The sequence below is a fragment of the Dendropsophus ebraccatus genome, chromosome 12, assembly GCF_027789765.1.
Source record: "Dendropsophus ebraccatus isolate aDenEbr1 chromosome 12, aDenEbr1.pat, whole genome shotgun sequence".
NCBI lineage: Eukaryota > Metazoa > Chordata > Amphibia > Anura > Hylidae > Dendropsophus > Dendropsophus ebraccatus.
Window position 1 is genome coordinate 48,290,909 of NC_091465.1, and position 18,362 is coordinate 48,309,270.

General features: G+C 40.5%; 1 protein-coding gene across 1 annotated transcript in view; it reads right to left on the reverse strand.

Annotated features, from left to right (window-relative positions):
- Window positions 1-18,362, reverse strand: part of PRKCG (protein kinase C gamma) — a 283,303-nt gene that overhangs the window by 94,549 nt on the left and 170,392 nt on the right. Inside the window, exons 4-5 of the mRNA XM_069946946.1 lie at window positions 12,075-12,186; window positions 9,057-9,188 (exon numbers count right to left, since the gene is read on the reverse strand). Coding sequence (XP_069803047.1) covers window positions 9,057-9,188; window positions 12,075-12,186 — 244 coding nt within the window. The remainder of the gene's footprint in view (window positions 1-9,056; window positions 9,189-12,074; window positions 12,187-18,362) is intronic.

Sequence of the window (18,362 nt, forward strand, 5' to 3'; positions counted from 1 at the left end):
AATACTACCACCTACTGGCAGCACAAACTATGCTTCTTCTAAAACAAAGGAGACACAAATGTATTTTTATTTTTACCTTCTGTCTCAACTTTCAGGACATTTCAGGACATTTAGAAGCCTAGGCTGAATGGGTATCATGCTGAAATCATCCACTTGTAGCTTTTTGCTTTTTTAAAATTTATTTACAGGTTTTTTAAATCTACTTTTTGAGTTTGACAACAAGATTATAAATTCCCCTCATAGTAAGTAATATCTTACAGCATAGGCCAACATAAACATACTAAATTACCAGTGTAGCTTGAACCTTAGTACAATATTGTTTTTCCTGTCTCCCGGTATCTAACTGGTTTTGAAGAATCTTGAAAAAAAGTCATCAAATCTTAAGATGCTTAAGATACTGTTATAATCTCATTGCAAGCAAAAGCCTCTTCTGACCTCATAGTTCACCCTAACACGGACATAACTACTCCACAGTGGACTGAAACCGATCTGTCATTGACATTACTCTGTTAAGTACATGTGTGAAGAACTGTTTCAAACAGTTCACAGCAGATGCCCTGAAGGAAGAGCTGTCAGTGAAGGTTCCGTGCCAGAGCGAGGAACAGACTGCAGTAACATGACGGTATGATTCTTGTGGTAGAGCTGCAACCATGGAGACCACAAGCACACTAGTAATCTATGCAATGCACTGCAGTTATGTAGATGATGAAGACCAGAATAAATGCTTAGGAGTTTTTGCACTAATATATTATCTAAAATCATCTAATTGTCAATAAATATAGGCAAGGGAAATCTTTAAAGGAGAAGTCTGGCGGATTATAAAAGACGGCAGCCTGCAGGGGGCAGGGTGGGAAACAATTACAAGTAACAACTTCCCTCTCCCCGTGCCAGCGATGAGCGCGGGGAACGGCCGCAGGACCCCCAACAGGTTCTGGGATCTTCGGCGACGCCGCTTCAGTCAATGATTGGCCAGTCCATTTTCAGGTACAGGTACATAGTATTGCTTGTATATAGAACACTGTTCTATTCACGGGGACTGGAAGCGTTGGAGGTGGGCCCCTCTATGTTGCAGCTCCATTGATTCTTGCATTCCTTCCATTGGGGGCGGGCCGGCTCACCTTTAGGGCTCCACCCCCGGCCAGTGACCTTGAATAGAAAGGCGCCATACATGGGAACCGGGCCGCGGTTCAAGAGAAGTACTGAGGCACCGTCTTCCCCGAGCTGGCCCCGTTCTATACATAGGCAATCAGAATTTGTGGGTCTTCAAAAGACAGGTGATGAAGTCAGCAACTACAGTGAAGTTTTACAGACAATTTGCCAGAAAGTTCATTCAGTTTGGAAAACAAGGATACCTTGGAGGCTGTTGATATTTTGAAGATGCCAGAAAAGTTATTTTGCAAGTTGGAGAACTATACTTGAGTAACCAAAGTTTAGCCATAAATGTTAGTTGCACCATATGGTACCTCTGAGCACTGAGAGCAATTGTATAGGGACACTACCTCTATGTACTAAAAATAATTTCTTTATATAGCCTGTTTGTCATACAGCTGCAAAAACTATATAGGCTATGATTCACACCAGGAGCTGTTTAGAGAGCTGTAAGGTTCTGGCTTCCATATCTAGACTATATACTCTGGTGCCCTTCCACTCATCTATCTACCTACGTATCTATCTATCTATCTATCTATCTATCTATCTATCTATCTATCTATCTATCTATCTATCTATCTATCTACCTACCTATCTATCTATCTATCTATCTATCTATCTATCTATCTCTCTCTCTATCTCTCTATCTATCTACATACCTGCATGTCTATCTATATATCTTGTTTGTGCAATGTTCATTTCCATAGCATATAACGGTATTCTGCAGTTAGAACACAAGTGTCTATTACCCCTCACACCTTATTACAGATCCTCGGAATTCATAAGATGGTAGTGCTGCTTGACTCAGGGGACAGATTGAATGCTATTTAATGTGCACAAACAGGAAAGAAATCCAAGTATAGCGCATACACGTTATTTTTAACTCTAGCTTGTTGCTAAGGGGAATCTCGATTCTTAGGTGTGAAGATGTAATGTCTGTAATGAGGATTCTCCATGAGATGGTGCTAGAGACATAGCTAGAAGAGAAGGTAACGGATGCGTTGTGATGAAATGATTAGACAGGCATGGGGAATGTTTTCACAGATTGGGACATTTTTAGATACGCAAATGTTCTTGGTTGTTAAATATAAAACAGGAAACGCTTTATGTCTCATGTCCATAATATTTGTTTTTCCTGAATTCAGCAGATTTAAGATGTTATTGTGTTCAGTCTCCATGTACAGACAGCTATGCCCTTAAAGGGTACTCCAGGAATTCAGCTTATCCATACTCACCTAACATGTTTCCCGGGAGTCCTCCACTGAACCCCACTACTTCCAAGAGGAACTTGTCCTGGCAGTGACAGCCCGCTTAACCAAACACTGACTTCAGTGTTGTTCTGCATTAGTCAGTGAATGGCTCAGAAGACAAGTCAGCCTTGGGAGTAGTGGCCGGAGCGTTCAGCAGGGGAACGCAAACATGTAACAGGCGGACCCCCAGGGGGCATGGTAGCTGAGTTGGTCCTTATTTTCTGCGAAGTCCCACCAATACATCAAAAGGGTGAATGCCCCGTTAATTTTCGGTTTTACTAAAGCATATGAAGTAAAATTTTTAAATAATAATAATAATTTAAAAAAAAAATGTAAGGCTAGGTTCACACTACGTTTTTTTCATCCGTTTTTTTCATCCGTTTTTTTGCAAAAATGGGATGAAAAAAAACAGATGCATTTGTGTGCATCCGTTTTGATCCATTTTTCCATTGACTTCCATTGTAAAAAATACGGATTAAAGCGGATGCGTTTTTTTGGACGGACACAAAAACGTAGCTGACACTAGTTTTTTGTGCGTTAAAAAAAAAAACGGATCCGTTTTGATCCGTTTCTTTTACAATGGAAGTCAAAGAAAAAAACGGATCAACACGGATTCACACAAATGCATCCGTTTTTCCATCCGTTTTTGCAAAAAACGGATGGCAAAAATGCAGTGTGAATCTCGCCTTAGTCTTAGGGTACTATTACACGGATCGGGCTGATTCAGCCGATTATCGCTCCAGGTAATAAATACAACGATAAGCCGATGCCAACGATCATCGGCTGATCGTTGATAAAGGTTCTGACCTATTTTCGTCGGCCGCCGACCGCACACCGCTACGTGTAATAGCGGTGCGCGGCCGGCGACTGACGATATACATTATCTATCCACGTTCCAGGGCTGCTCCTGCTGTGTTCTCCCCGGGTCCTGCTCGCTCTGGCCTGTGGCAGCCCCGCGGCGGCCCCGGCCTGTGATTGGCTGAGCGGCCTGTCAGCTGACAGGCCACTCTGAAGCTAGAACGCGCGGGACTTGTGGAGAAGCGGAACGCAGAAGCAGCCCTGGAGCGGGGATAGGTAATGTATGTCGTTTAAACAAGGGCTGCAAGGACATCGGCAACGATGTCCTTGCAGCCCTTGTTAAACGATTATCGGGCCGTGTAATAGGCCCAGTAAACGAGCGACAATATAGCAGATCGCTGCTCGTTTACAGGTATTATCGGGCCCCCATCGGCCCGTAAAATACCACCCTTATTGTTCGGCTCAGGTTACTTATTGTAGCTTGATTTACAGATTTAACAGTAGCCATGGTTACGTCAAGATGTTCCTCGAAGGAGACTTTCTAGCAGCAGAAACTGATCAGCCACTAATGCTTGTCGGATATAAACTTACTACCAAAAACTGTAAAAAGTTGCTTTTTTTCCCATTTTTTTATTATTTTATTTAAATCTATTAGTAGGCCATGTTCACACGTAATATAAAACCGGCCATTCTGTGACCCGGCTGGCTCACAGAATGGCCAGTGTTCCTGAAGATCATCCTGGTCGATACTGCAGTACCGGCCTGATGATCTTTATATCTTCTGAATTCGGATGTGGGTGCACCCGCTGGAGTCGCACGCTCTATTGTGTGAACTGACAAGTTCTCTATTTTTAAACTGTTTCCCAATTCCCGCGCACTGCGCCGGTCTGTTACCGGGCAACGGCTGGGGCTGAAGCAGAGGAAACTCCAGCCCCTCTGTGACACAATTACATTGATTCTAATTGAACCACGTCATAGAGGGGCAGGGGTTTCCTCCCACTGGGGGCGGGCTGGCTCGCCTCCAGTGCTTCCGCCTCAGATGGTGCCCGGTAACAGACCGTTGTCATGCACGGCACACGGCCGCAGCTCATAAAAAAGACTGCGGCATCGGCTTCCCCGCTCTGGTGACGTTCTATTGATATGCTACACTTAAAGCTAATGTACTCACAGTACTCACATCCACTGCGGTATGCAGGCCTCAGAACAAATACATGGTGTGTTAGCTACAATATCTTTTTGGCCGGACCTGAAGATCTAGAAAGATCCAACAGATGACATCCCTAGACAAATGAGGCATTTCACTTCAATGGCACAGAAAGTCTTCTTTAACTTACTTTGCATTTCCTTAAATAGGAATCTCTCCAACTAACTTTCTTCTTCTAGGGAAAGTGAGGCTGGATAAGGCTGCATTCGCACTTTCTGTGTTCCGCACGGAACGCGGACGTAGAATGCCTGTAACGGACTCTCCCCCTGCCTGGGAAGCATATGTAATTAGATGCTGGGAGCGGGGGAACTGTACAGATATGCAATGCACTGTAATGGCTGCTTTATTACAGTGAACGTGTGAATGCAGCCTTAGGGAAGCTTCTCCCACAATTCGCAATAGCCACAAGAATTGTATAATGAAGTGTGGGGGGTGGGCTACTTTTTTTTGCAGTTTTAATTTGTAAAATATTTAAATTACTGATATTGGACTGCATTTATTTCTTGACATTAATTTCTTCCTTTTCCAGTTTTCCATTTTATTTCAATCTATTATTACACTGAACAACAGATGGGTGCTGAACATTTCAGTATTCGTAATGTGACACATATCCTTAATACGCAGGTGTTATTGTACAGTGCTAACATCTGTCTCTCTGTAAGTTCTATTCACATTAATATTAAGATTTGTGTTTGCTCCATATATTTTGTTATGTTTCGGGTTAAAGAGTCAGGGCAAATTTTTAAAGTCTCTATTCTTCTGTCTTCTGTTGGATTACAGTGTGCAGCATTTTATCAGTTATCATAGTTAATAATAATGCTCTGTGACTATTAATGTTGTATCAAATATAGTGCGGGTCTGGGCTAGTGATGAGTGAACATGTTCGTAAATGTTCGTTTGTTCGTACGAACAGGACGCTAATTGTTTGTGTTTGCCAATCACAAACAATTTGTTCAATGATCGGAATGGTTATAATGATCATTTTCGAACATATTCAAACATGCAAACGTTTAGCTCCTGATGTACGCAACTCTGTAAGTTTCCTTTCACCAATTTGAAAGAGCCAATGAACGTTTGGGGAAGGAAGGGCACATCAGGTAATGTAGTAGCCATGGTCACTACTGGCATCACTGTGATTGGCTGTACGATTAGTGTCATTACGTACGTTACTCACATGCTATAAAAATGCTACGCTGAGGCAAATTTTCTCACCATCTTTCCTGATTCTTGTGCTGTTCAGTAGGGAGAGTGAAACGAGCAGGGGCAGCATCTAAATTTAGTTAGGCAGCAATATTCACAGTGGTAGTTAGTCAGTGTAGGGAGGGAGAGCTGACCGAGTAGGGCTAAGAACAATGTGAAATTGTCAGGGTAGGGAGGATGACAGAATCCAGCATTTTAGTGCTATAAGGATTTCTTAACCTTGTAGTAACCAGGCATCCATCATAGTCCATCCTGTCCATTATCTTCACAATGTATTTGAGTTCTCCGAGGCCAAAAGGGGAGTCTTGCTGGGACATCTTGACTTGCTGAGCTGACTGTACGCTACGGCCTTGCATTCTTTGCCCGTATTGTGTGATACATGTATGCACGTCATTGCCTATACACACATATGACGTATATATTTTGCAAATAATGGATACGCTAATGCTACACACCTTGTAACTACTCCACTATTACATATTTTACGCTTTGCACCTGATATCTGTATGCTCCGAAACATACGCTTCTACTGCACATTCTTTATTTGTTTGTGAATATTTGGCAAACATAAACAAGACTGACCTATGTTGCATAGGTCTTTTTTTATGTTTGTGTTTGGGATCCTGATGTTGGTTCGGATCCCGAACACAAACATAAAAAAAACCTATGCAACATACTGTACAATGTGAACATTACTAAGCAATGGAAAATAAAGACATGCCTCGTATTTCCCTCAAATTTTTTCCTCCTCCTTATATTAAACTATTAAAAAGTAGTGGAAAGAAGAGGAATGTACCTTCTTTGTGAAGCTGGTCACATGGTGCTGAGACCATAGCATTTATCAAATTGCCTGGGTATAAAAATGACAAATTTGCACCATTTTTCAATACCATTTTTGATGTGCTGTTTGCAGACCTATTGAGCAGAATGAGCAGTTGCAAAAGAATTTAGTGACTTTTAAAAAAATTAAATAAAATAAATGCGGATTAAAACACAGTAGATTTACCATACTCCTGTTATACCAAACCCACACCCCTTTAGCGAGCAGGTGCAAAATGGACTAACAAGCATGAAAACAGACATTTGTGAGCAAAATGAGGCTGGTGCAAAAAATTTGCAGCCTGTTACGCAAAAACACTGGCATACAAGCTTTAATAACTTTTCCTCAATATCTTTATTCGCCTCAGAATTGGAAAATTATTACTCAATCTATAATTCCTTTTATTTTACCCATATGATTAAGATGATGATGATTATACTCAAGAAATGTTTTCAGCTTCACTTCCTGGATAAAATGGTGATGTCACTTCCTGGATAAAATGGTGATGTCACGACCTGACTCCCAGAGCTGTGCGGGCTGTGGCTAGAGAGGATGATGGCAGGGGAACACTGAGGGACACAGGGCACTGGAAGGACACTGTGCATCCCTCTGCCATCATCCTCCCCAGCAGCCACAGCCCACACAGCTCCGGAAGTCGGGTCGTGACATCACCATGTTATCCAGGAAGTGAAGCCTTGATGCAGTAGTAAGTGCAGGGAAAAAAGCACTTCATAAGCATTTCCTGTAATAAGTGTATATTGGTGATTTGTACAACTTTTGGGGGGCAATACAATACTTGAATAAAAAATTTCGCTGGACTTCTCCTTTAATGAAGGCCCCAGGTATGCCATATATTTGTGCGTACTTGGTTTTGTCCACAGCAAGGCCAGTTACGTTGCCTATCAACATCATGATGACATGATAATACACCACTGTATACTAGTAGCACAGTGTATTATATTAGTAATCTAAAGATTACATTACAAAGTCCCTTTGTGGGACTAATAAAAAGTTAAAATGTATATTTTTTTTAAAAATATCATTGTATTATATTAAATATATATATATATATATATATATATATATATATATATAAACACACTCAACCCCTGTCCCAAAGAAATACAACTACACAATTAAAAAAAAAAATAATAATAATTTAAAATATACACATATTTGATATCACCGCATCTGTAACGACCTGATCTATATTATTATCTCATTGTTTTTCCCACATGGTGAACGCTATAGGAAAAAAATATACAGTTTGGCTGTATTTTGTTAATTTGTTTCTGAAAAAAGTAAAAGAAAGCGTTCAAAGTCATATGTACCTAAAGATGATGGCAATAGAAAGTACATCTTGTCCCGCAAACATATAAGCCCTCTTATACGATAACATCCCATGCATGTGATGCAGCATGCAGGAAGAGACCACAAAGGTCAGTTATTTGTGCTGGAGTGGTGGTGAGCGAGGGGTGAGTAAAATTTTATTATTATTATTATTATTATTTAGTTTGAAACCCATTTCCTGTCCATATTTAATCTTAAAAAACCCTGGACAACGCCTTCAATTGTACTGTATGCAATTAGTTCATATGCTCTCTAGTGGTGATTAAAGGTAGTCAGCATGTAATCTGTGCACACTGCTCTATTAGGTTACAATAGCCTCAGATTACAATGTTTTCAACATACTGTACAATCCTGTTTTCTGCTTTGAAACCATGCTCAACATACAATGCTACAGGCAGTCCTCATCACATGTATTTCTCCAAACAGAATGGGCATGTCACTGGTAAATCACTTGTATTACAGCGATGCATGCACTGATTAGCATCTACGGTACATGACTAGCTGCCCCTTTCATATAACAGGTGAGGGCGACTGTTTTGTTTTTCTGGTACATTCCGTACCCTGTCCAAAATCTAGCATTGTCAAAGTGCTTTTATGAGCACCACTTTTGCACCAAAAAATTTCTGTTTTTGTCAGGTATTCAGGTTTTTTTTAGGGAAATGTTGGGTGTCCGATTTTTTGGTGCAAATTTTGGAAAATAATGCGATATGCGGAAAAAAAAAAACATGCACAGAACCCATCAAAAAGTATTGATAAGTTAAATTTAATCAACTGCCTCCTGCACAGGACTCAGATGACGATCTCGTCCTACGTATGAACCAACTTGTAGATTCTACCAGCTACTTTCTTTCTCACTGACAACCTAAGACCTTGTTTTATCTGTTTAAGCCGGTGATTTTTCTTTAATCGTTATTAGCCCTCAAGCCTTTAGATTTAAAAAAAAAATGTTTAAGGGGATAGACAGAGGTTAACAAGCACTTCATGGTTACGAAAAAGAACAGCTAGCAGTGGGAAGAAAAAAAAGAAGAAGATCTGTGGGTAGTTCTCCAAGATAATGGAACAACCTCCCTGATGAGTTCCTTTATACAAGTTACAAATACAAGTTGCCTAAAAGAACTGATGCTGAAAACATCGGACAGTCACACCAAACTAATATATTAACCCTTCTATTTCTGAAAGCATCCTTACCTTGCAGCATTTTTTACCACTTTGTTTAAATTTTTTGCACAGTACTTTATGTATATACTGTATTTGTGTAATGTATTTCATACACAATTGCATATACCTGTTACTTGAAACTCTTCGTCGTTAATGGCCTCCACCCTGATGTGAATCCGACCGCGACGTTCAGTGTGATCGACCCCACAAAGACTAGGCACATTCTGAACACAGCGTTTGTGTACATTCATCTCACAGCCTATAGGAAGACAACACATTGTAAATGGAAACTCTTGTTGACCAATGAATATTTAGGGTAGCTTCACACATCACACATTAACACAGCATTAATTCCGCACTGTCAAATCAGCTGCAGATCCGAGCAGATTTGACGGTGCAGATTTGATGCTGTGTTGTTTCATTTAGTCAAATCCGCTGCGGATCCGAGCAGATTTGATGGTGCAGATTTGATGCTGTTTTTATTCATTTAGTCAAATCCGCTGCGAATCCGCAGTAAAAAATCTGGTACGATGCGGTACGTGTGAAGCTACTTTTAAGCGGTATTTCAGTTTTGGCAGAGAAGGTTATGATTGTACACTAGTGGTGAGCAAATAGTGAAACATTCGAATATTCGATATTCATACGAATATCTCCTGAATATTCGATCGAATATTCAATCCCATTAAAGTCTATGGGAACAAGTATTCGATGATTGAAAAACATCTATTCGACCACTTGGAGGTAAAAACCGGAAGCTGGGGGATTTGAATGCTTATCGAATATTTATCGAATATTCGGCGAACTATTCGATAATATTCAATAGATCGAATACCTTACTATTCGATTGAATATCTATCAAACAGTATTCACTTATCACTATTGTACACTCGTTGACAAAAAATAAAGCGCCAAGTTGCAAATTAATAAAATGTTATACAGTATGTGTGGATGTAATGATATATAATTGAGAGGAGCTTTAGTCCCAAGTTGGGCGCATCTAGCAAGGACACCAGATGACATACAGTTGGGCATGAAGGACACAGGTTCTGCATGGCATCATTTGCCCACAGATGGTGCAGCTGGGCCTGTAGACCATGCATATTGATAGATTACCAAATGGCTACTAAGTTGGTCCTATAAATGCTCTATTGCTGATAAATCTGTTGCAATCTGGTAAAGACATTCCTGGGAAACCCTTGCTCTGTGTGGGCGACCATTATCCTATTAAGAGATTTCAGTGGAAAGCCTTGCCATGAAAGGCCACAGGATATCGCTGAGCTGTTAGCGTCCCTCATGTCACAAATGATAAATTGGGCGCAAATCCTGAATTATGCAAATTTTTGGTTGAATACTCAAAACAGACAGATTAAAAAAAGTTGCATCTAAAAAATATTTGTCCGTTGAATACTGGTTCATAAATAGAACAAAAAAATGGTCGAAAAAGCTAATTATTCACCTGAAAAAAGGTGCAACGCCCTTGATAAATTTCTACTATAGTGTATTAAATAACAGATGTTGTTTGTGCAGACATCAAATTAATGTTTATGACAATTATTCACAATGTTTTTTGCAAACAGACATTATTTTTAATTGTTTATACACTTTTTTTTTGTTTTTTTCTCTGTCCTTTCACTGTCTTTTCTACTTAATTCAATGGACCTAAGAACCACACCCAAAAGGGCCTAAACTAGAATAAAGTACCAACAGCCATCATTGTAATGATGGACTCCCAAAATGCAAAATGATGTCATTTTGAGAGAAAAAAAAACAGATAGTAAAAACGTCATGTGAACATGGCCAAAGGATGATTTTGCTCACTATTAGTGAGCGGTTGTATTAAACAACAATTTTTGTGTTGAAATAATTGACATGTCAGTTATTTCTGGCCTTTATGCATTGATTTAAATGCAATTTTCACTGCAACAATGGCCACTGTTTTACACTCGATACAACGGCCGTTGTTTTTGAGTGCCAAACAATGGCTGTGAACACAGCCTAAAATATAAATTATACCTTAGAATTGTGAGAAGGTACAAGGTGTCATAGTAGATGACAGATACATGTTACGGCAGTGCCTAGCCTAGGTGAAGTGAGCCAGTAGCCTTTGTCAGTAACCCTAGGATACTGACACTTTTGGATAAATAGTATTGCTGTTTGCACAGCTTATCCGGACCAGCCTTTCACTGGGTGGTATGATTGCTCCCACGTATTCTGTGACCTTATAAAATCCAAGTAGCTCAGCAGAGCTGGGGTGTGGGTCCAACTCTGGAGTTTGTTGGACTTGCAGCAGAGTGTGTCAATTGGGAAGCTGGTGGGTGTCTGAATCCACCTTTCCACATCAAGCCGGGTGAACCCCCAAATGAAAAGGACCTGTGAGTTTTGTGTTGTCCGCTAGGACTTTATATTCTGTTTTTGTTGAAGTCAAGACGTTGTTGTTTTAGTTCTGCTATACCTTCTATGCTGGAAATATAAGGGCTGCTGTTTGGCTAAACTGTGTATGGAGAAAGACTTTTCTATTGCCACTTGAACTAATCCCCACACAATATATGGCAAAGAAAAACAAACATAAGACTAATTATAAATTCTGATAGGTCAGCAGTTGTGCTCCTCTGTGATGTACAGTATGTATGCTGGAGATGTGGCCACACAAGAGCAGCCATGTTGCACAGCTGATGGGGCTGTCCTTTAATTCAACCCTTCTAGAAACATGTCATTGACCTAAGCTTTTTGCGCTTTCTCTTATTAGGGGCTAAATCAGTTATTCCATTTTTGTGAAAAACAACTGGGATCCCTACTATCAGTGAGTGGTTTCCTTAGTGACCTTACAAGAGATGAAGAAATGGTAGCCAACAAAAAAAAAAAACATCATATTAGTGCTTTTATGATTGGAGGCCCTGGGTAGAGATTCTACCACATTCTACCCGCTGTAATTTACCTCTTCTCTCATTCCACCTTGCAGTGGTGGCACTCATACTGGCGAACAGTACACTGATATTGTGCCACATTAGTGCAATGCCGCATTTATGTCTAATACACACCCCTTCGACTTTACTAGAAACCAGACGTCGTATTTGAGGCTTTAACCTCTGTTCATGTACAGATGAGGAAATGCTTTAATAATGAATTGCTAATAAACAGTACTCACAAGCACATTTCATTCCTTGGTGAACCAATCCGTAAAGGAGAGAACCACAGTGATCACAGAAAGTCGGGCTGCTGTAGCTGTGAACCTTGAACTTGTGTCGGCTGCGAGGATCCTGCAAGTAAAGCAGAGGCCATAATATGAGACTGTATTACCACAGGACTTTCATCTTGTATGGTCTTGTATAGTCACTAGTCTTTATAGAGGCGATGTTACCATGCCCCCAAGAGGCACACACAAGAGCATCATTTAGTTTGAGCATAACGATTACCTATGAGTTAAATTAAAATGTATTTGGTCAGTACTTTTAGACTTAAAGGAAGTGTCTACTTATATTACAAATCTATCAGTTTGTGTGAGATTGTTTGAGAATTATCTGTTTACTTAAGATGTGCAGAAACCATTATGTACATCACATCACAGATGGAGGATACAGAGAAGAATAAATGGCCTCATAACCAGAGAAAGAGACAGCGGTACATTACATAAGAGAGATGCAGTAGCACACAGCTCTTTCCGCTCTCTCTCCATAGCGCTTGTCTCTATGACAAGATTCAGAGCCATAGAGTAAGATTACACTGGGTATGTCGAAACAATGGCCATATTTCATAACAACAGCCGTTGTGCCATTAACAGCCGATATTTTTTGAAACAACAATTGGTATTCTTATGAAATACAGCTGTTGTTTTTACATAGTGTGAACATAGCCTTAAACGGGTTTTCCAGGCAAAAGAGGTTGATTGTCTATGCACAGGATAGTTCATCAATCACTGATCTGCAGGGTCCTGACAACTGACACACTGATCGGCTGTTCAATGCTTGCACTACACGCTGTCAATCTGTTTTACTTGGAAAACCAGTCTGTTTTGTCTTGAAAGGTGTCGTTAATCCCTTAAAGACAGAGCCTGAAATGGCCTTAAGGACCGGGACAATTGTCATTTAGCGTTTTTGTTTTTTCCTCCTCACCTTCTCAGACCCTTAACTCCACCAACAGGGCTTGTTTTTTCAGGAGCAGGTGTACTTTGTAATGGCAATATCATTTATGTGGTGAATTTGGGTCAAAAAATGCGATTTCGCTAATTTTGGCGGGGTTCCATGTTTATGTAATGCACTTTACGGTAAAACAGACATATTTTCTTTATTATATAGGTCGTTCTGAACACAGTGATATGCGTGTTTACTTGGTTTTCTAACGTTTTACTATTTTTATTAGCACTAAAACTTTTTGTTTGCAAATAGCTGACCTAGGAGGTACCGGGACGTCCTGGAAGCCTGTGCCCAGACGACCCTGGAACGGTACGTCCTGAGCTATGAAGCGCGCTCTGAAGCGATGCGCGCTTCATAGCAAGTGGGGGCCGGCTGCAATCAGATCGCGCTGCAGCGTGACATTAACTCCTTAAACACCGCGGCGTTTAGGTGTAAGTGACAGAGGGAGTCCCCTGTCACTTAAAACGGACCACCGGAGGTCTCTCATCTGCCTCCGTGCGGTTTGATCGGCGCTCTGGTCACTGAGCCTGCACAACCAGGCTCAATGAGCAGAGCGCCGATAACACTGATCAATGCTATGCCTATGGCATAGCAATGATCAGTGTTAAAATCAAAGTAATGTAATGTTGTAATGTACAAGTAATGTTGTAATGTACAAGTCCCCCAAAGGGACTTAAAATGTATATATAAAAAAAAAAAGTTAAAATCACTAACACAATACCGCAAAACCCCTCCCCCAATAAAAGTTTACATTACCCCCCCTTTCCCATCATATAAATAAAACATATAAAAATAAATAAACATATAATATACCGTAGTATGTGTAATTGTCTGATCTCTTAAAATATAACAAGCGTCATTGCGAACGGTGAACAGCGTAGACGAAAAGAGGGAAAAAAGTGCGCGGATTAACGATTTTGTTACATTATATATATATATAAAAAAATAATAAAAAGTGATCAAAACGTCCGATCTTCACAAATATGGTATTCATAAAAACTAGAGATCATGGCGGAAAAAATGACATCCCATACAGCCCAGTAGATGAAAAAATAAAACATTATAAGCATCACAATAGGGCCAATTTATTAATAATTAATTGCCAAAAAAAAAGGATTTCATTATAAAAAAATATATAACATTAGAGAATCTGTGTAACCTGCATATGGTTGTGTTCGGACTGACCTATAGAATAATGGTATCATATTGCTTTTACCATATAAAGCATTAAGTAGACACAGGAACCCCCCAAATGTTACCAAATTGCATTCTTACGATTTCACCTATTTATATCTTCATAAATAATATATTTGGAATTCCATCATACATGTTATGGTAAAATGAAAGACGCCATTACAAAGTACAACTATTCCTGTAACAAACAAGCACTTACATGGCCTTGAAGATAGAAAACTGAAAGTGCTGGAGCTCTTAGAAGAGGAAGTGGGAAAAATGAAAGCGCAAAGATCAAAATTTGCGCGGTCCACTAGGTCATTTTGGGCCTGGTCCTCAAAGGGTAAAATGGCCCTATTGTAACTCCTATAGCGCATTTATATTTTCACCTACGGGTTCATATGGGGTGTCATTTTTTGCGTCATGATCTCTAGTTTTTATTAGTAACATTTTTTTTTCTAGATCAAACGCATTGATCACTTTTTATAAAAATTTTTATGCATAAAAAGTAATTTAAAAAAAGCAATCCCTGCGTTTTTTTAAACTGCTTTTTGTTCACGTCGTTCACAGTGTGGGAACAATATTGTTTTATTTTAACAGATCGGACGATTACGCACACTAGGGTATGTTATATGTTAATTAACTTTATTATTTTTGTGGGTTTTATGTATGAAATGGGAAAGGGGGTGATTTTCACTTTTTTGGGGGGAGGGGCTTTAAGACATTTGTTAAAACTTTTATTGATTTTTATTTAATTTTTTACACTTTTTAAGTCCCCTTAGGGGACTTTTACATTATTACATTAGATTGTATACACTGATCACTGCTAGGCAATCATAGCAGTGCTATGTAATCTGCGATCTACTGATAGAGCCTGCCTGTGGCCTGTGGCAGTTTTTATAAGAAGATCGGACTGCACAGAGGTAAGGAGTAAGCAGTGCAATCGGGACCCCCGCAGATATGCTGCCGGGGTCCCAATCGGTAAGTGACCGGAGATGCTTACGCTCACTTACGCTTAAACGCTATGGTTGCGATGCGTTTAAGGGGTTAATGGTGGGCGCCCGCCATTTAGGGTGAGGGGCGTAAATGTAAGCCCGTGGTCCTTAAGGGGTTATTAATAATATTAATAAGAAGAAGAAAAAGAAGAAGAAAAACATGACTGATTTCTTACAAAAACAGCACCACACCTGTCCTCAGGTTATATGTTATATTATAACTTTGCTCCATTTTCTTCACTGGAACTGAACTGCAACACTACACATATTTTAAGAACAAGTGAGGCTGTATATAGATGGCAGCACCAATGTTGCAAAACTACAACTCCCATCATGCCTGGACAGCCAACATTTTAGCCTTTTAGCTAGTCCAGGAATGATGGGAATTGTAGTTTTGTAACAGCTGGTGGGCCTAAGTTTGACACATGTGCCCTGGAAGAAGAGTGATTTGTTAGCGGAGTAGTGACTACTACTTTTCTAGTACTTTTTTTTAAACATTCCATACTATTTATGAAATGTACAATACAACATTTGACCCTTGGTACTAGCTCTGTCATGACTTCTCTTTACTAGATGCATTACAGCGATGTTTAGAGCCTTAAAGGTCTTTTTTAAGCATAAGACATAGGGCATAGAGTGCTGGTGTAGAGAAGAAAGGGATAATATCAGCTCACCCTTGATCCAAAAGTTCAGGAACCAGCCACCATGAAGCACGAGACCTTGAGTCGGGCCGACTCCCGATACATATATGGAATACAAATAGTTGCTGTCCGGCTCCAAGTAGTATAAAAATCTTTTCTTTATTGTAGCATATTAAAAACTGTACATGACAGTATCATAAACGCCAACGCGTTTCGGAAAAGCTTCCTTAATCATGGCATACAAAATAGTAAAAAACACATCTATTTATACAAATATCCCAATAAAGGTAAAAGGGGAGGGAACAAAGAAAAGAGACAGGAAGCGAACACAGGGATCAAACACCTGTGGAAGCGAACACAGGGAGTAGCATATATAAAACCAGAGACGGATGAATAGCATGGAAAGAAGAAAACGCATAATACATCTCATGGTGTAAACGCAACATGTGAATATAAACAAATATTAGAAACATGAGCGCATACAGTTAATGAAAAAACACAGCAGGGGGGTCTATACTATGAGGGAGAAATACATTTAACATGCTCAGAACACAAAAAAAAAAAAAAAACTTTAAAAAAAAAAAACTTAAAAAAAATGTACACACTGTTGCGAAGTTGTTAATAAATAAAAGCCAGATTTTTCTTCCTGTTAAGACCTAATGGTATACGACAGTCTAATTCTAGGATCCAAAAGGCTTCCCGTAGTCTAACCTTTTTTTTTTTTTTTTTGTGTTCTGAGCATGTTAAATGTATTTCTCCCTCATAGTATAGACCCCCCTGCTGTGTTTTTTCATTAACTGTATGCGCTCATGTTTCTAATATTTGTTTATATTCACATGTTGCGTTTACACCATGAGATGTATAATGCGTTTTCTTCTTTCCATGCTATTTATCCGTATCTGGTTTTATGTATGCTACTCCCTGTGTTCGCTTCCACAGGTGTTTGATATAGAACTTTGCCCCTTCCTGTCTCTTTTCTTTGTTCCCTCCCCTTTTACCTTTATTGGGATATATGTATAAATAGATGTGTTTTTTACTATTTTGTATGCCATGATTAAGGAAGCTTTTCCGAAACGCATTGGCGTTTATGATACTGTCATGTACAGTTTTTAATATGCTACAATAAAGAAAAGATTTTTATACTACTTGGAGCCGGACAGCAACTATTTGTATTCCACACAGTGCTTGTGTATGTGTGTGTGTAAATAAGTAAATATATATATATATATATATATTGTAGGGATCTTCCCGGGGGATGGTGTGTTTGGACACAGTTCACAGCAGACTTGGACTTGTAAAATAACAGCTTGGCGTTTATTTGCAGCATAAACAGTCCATAACAGAAATATAGCAACACTGTGCTTTAACCCCTTAGTGACCGCCGATACGGCTTTCTACGGCGGTCACTAATGGTCCTTATTCTGCTGCCATCAGCTTTTTACGGCGATGGCAGAGAATAAGGCTGCGGGGCCGGGACGGCCCCCACCCCATCCCCCCGGCTACCGGAGGTAGCTGAGGGGTTGGGGCAGTGTGTGGGGTCCGTCCCGCCCCCCCCCCCCCCTTACCGACGATCGCCGCTATTAACGTTATAGCGGCGACCGTCGGTAAAGGAGATTACCGGTGCCGCCGCCGCCTTTCATCTCCCCCCGCCGTGAATCTACGGCGGGGGGAGATGAAATAAGTGTCCCCCAGACCTCAGATCAGCCCCCCCTAGTGCCCCAATAACTAACCCCCCTCCCCCGGCGGCCATCATTTCCAAGATGGCCGCCGCCATCGCTGTGAACCGACTAATGTCGGTTCACAGCGATGTAAAAGTTAAAATGAATGAAAGCCCCATGCTCTTCGCCACCGGAGGTAACGGAGAGCATGGGGCAGTCATCGGGGACCCCCCTGTTTGGTCCCGGTACAAGCGATCAGCGGTATATACTATATACCGCTGATCGCTTGTGCCATGTGCATCCAGGCACTTTTTATCCCCTGTCACCATGAATGATTGGTGACAGGGGATAAAAAGTGATGTCCCCCCACCCCCCAAGTCGCCCCCCACCCCCCCTGTCACCCCCGTCCCCCAGTCACCCCCCCTTCCCGATGTACTCACCAGATCCACGGAGCTCCTTCCTCCTCGACGTCCTGGCTGGTTATGAAGTGCGCATGCGCTTCACAACCAGCCAACTCTGAAAATTTAAAGTGACAGAGACCAATTTGGTCTCTGTCACTGAACTATGATTACTGAGATAGAAAATATCACAGTAATCATAGTAATACAGTGAACATGAATGTATAAAGTACAAAAAGTGACAAACATACAAAAAAATAAAACACACACTTTTTATTATAGTAATAATTGCAGTTTACTCCCAAATTACCCCTAACCCCTCCCCAGATTACCCGTAACCACCGCACGTTGCCCGTAACCACCGCACGTTGCCCGTAACCACCACAAATTGCCAGTGACCCCCTCCCGATTGCCCGTAACCACCCCAAATTACATGTA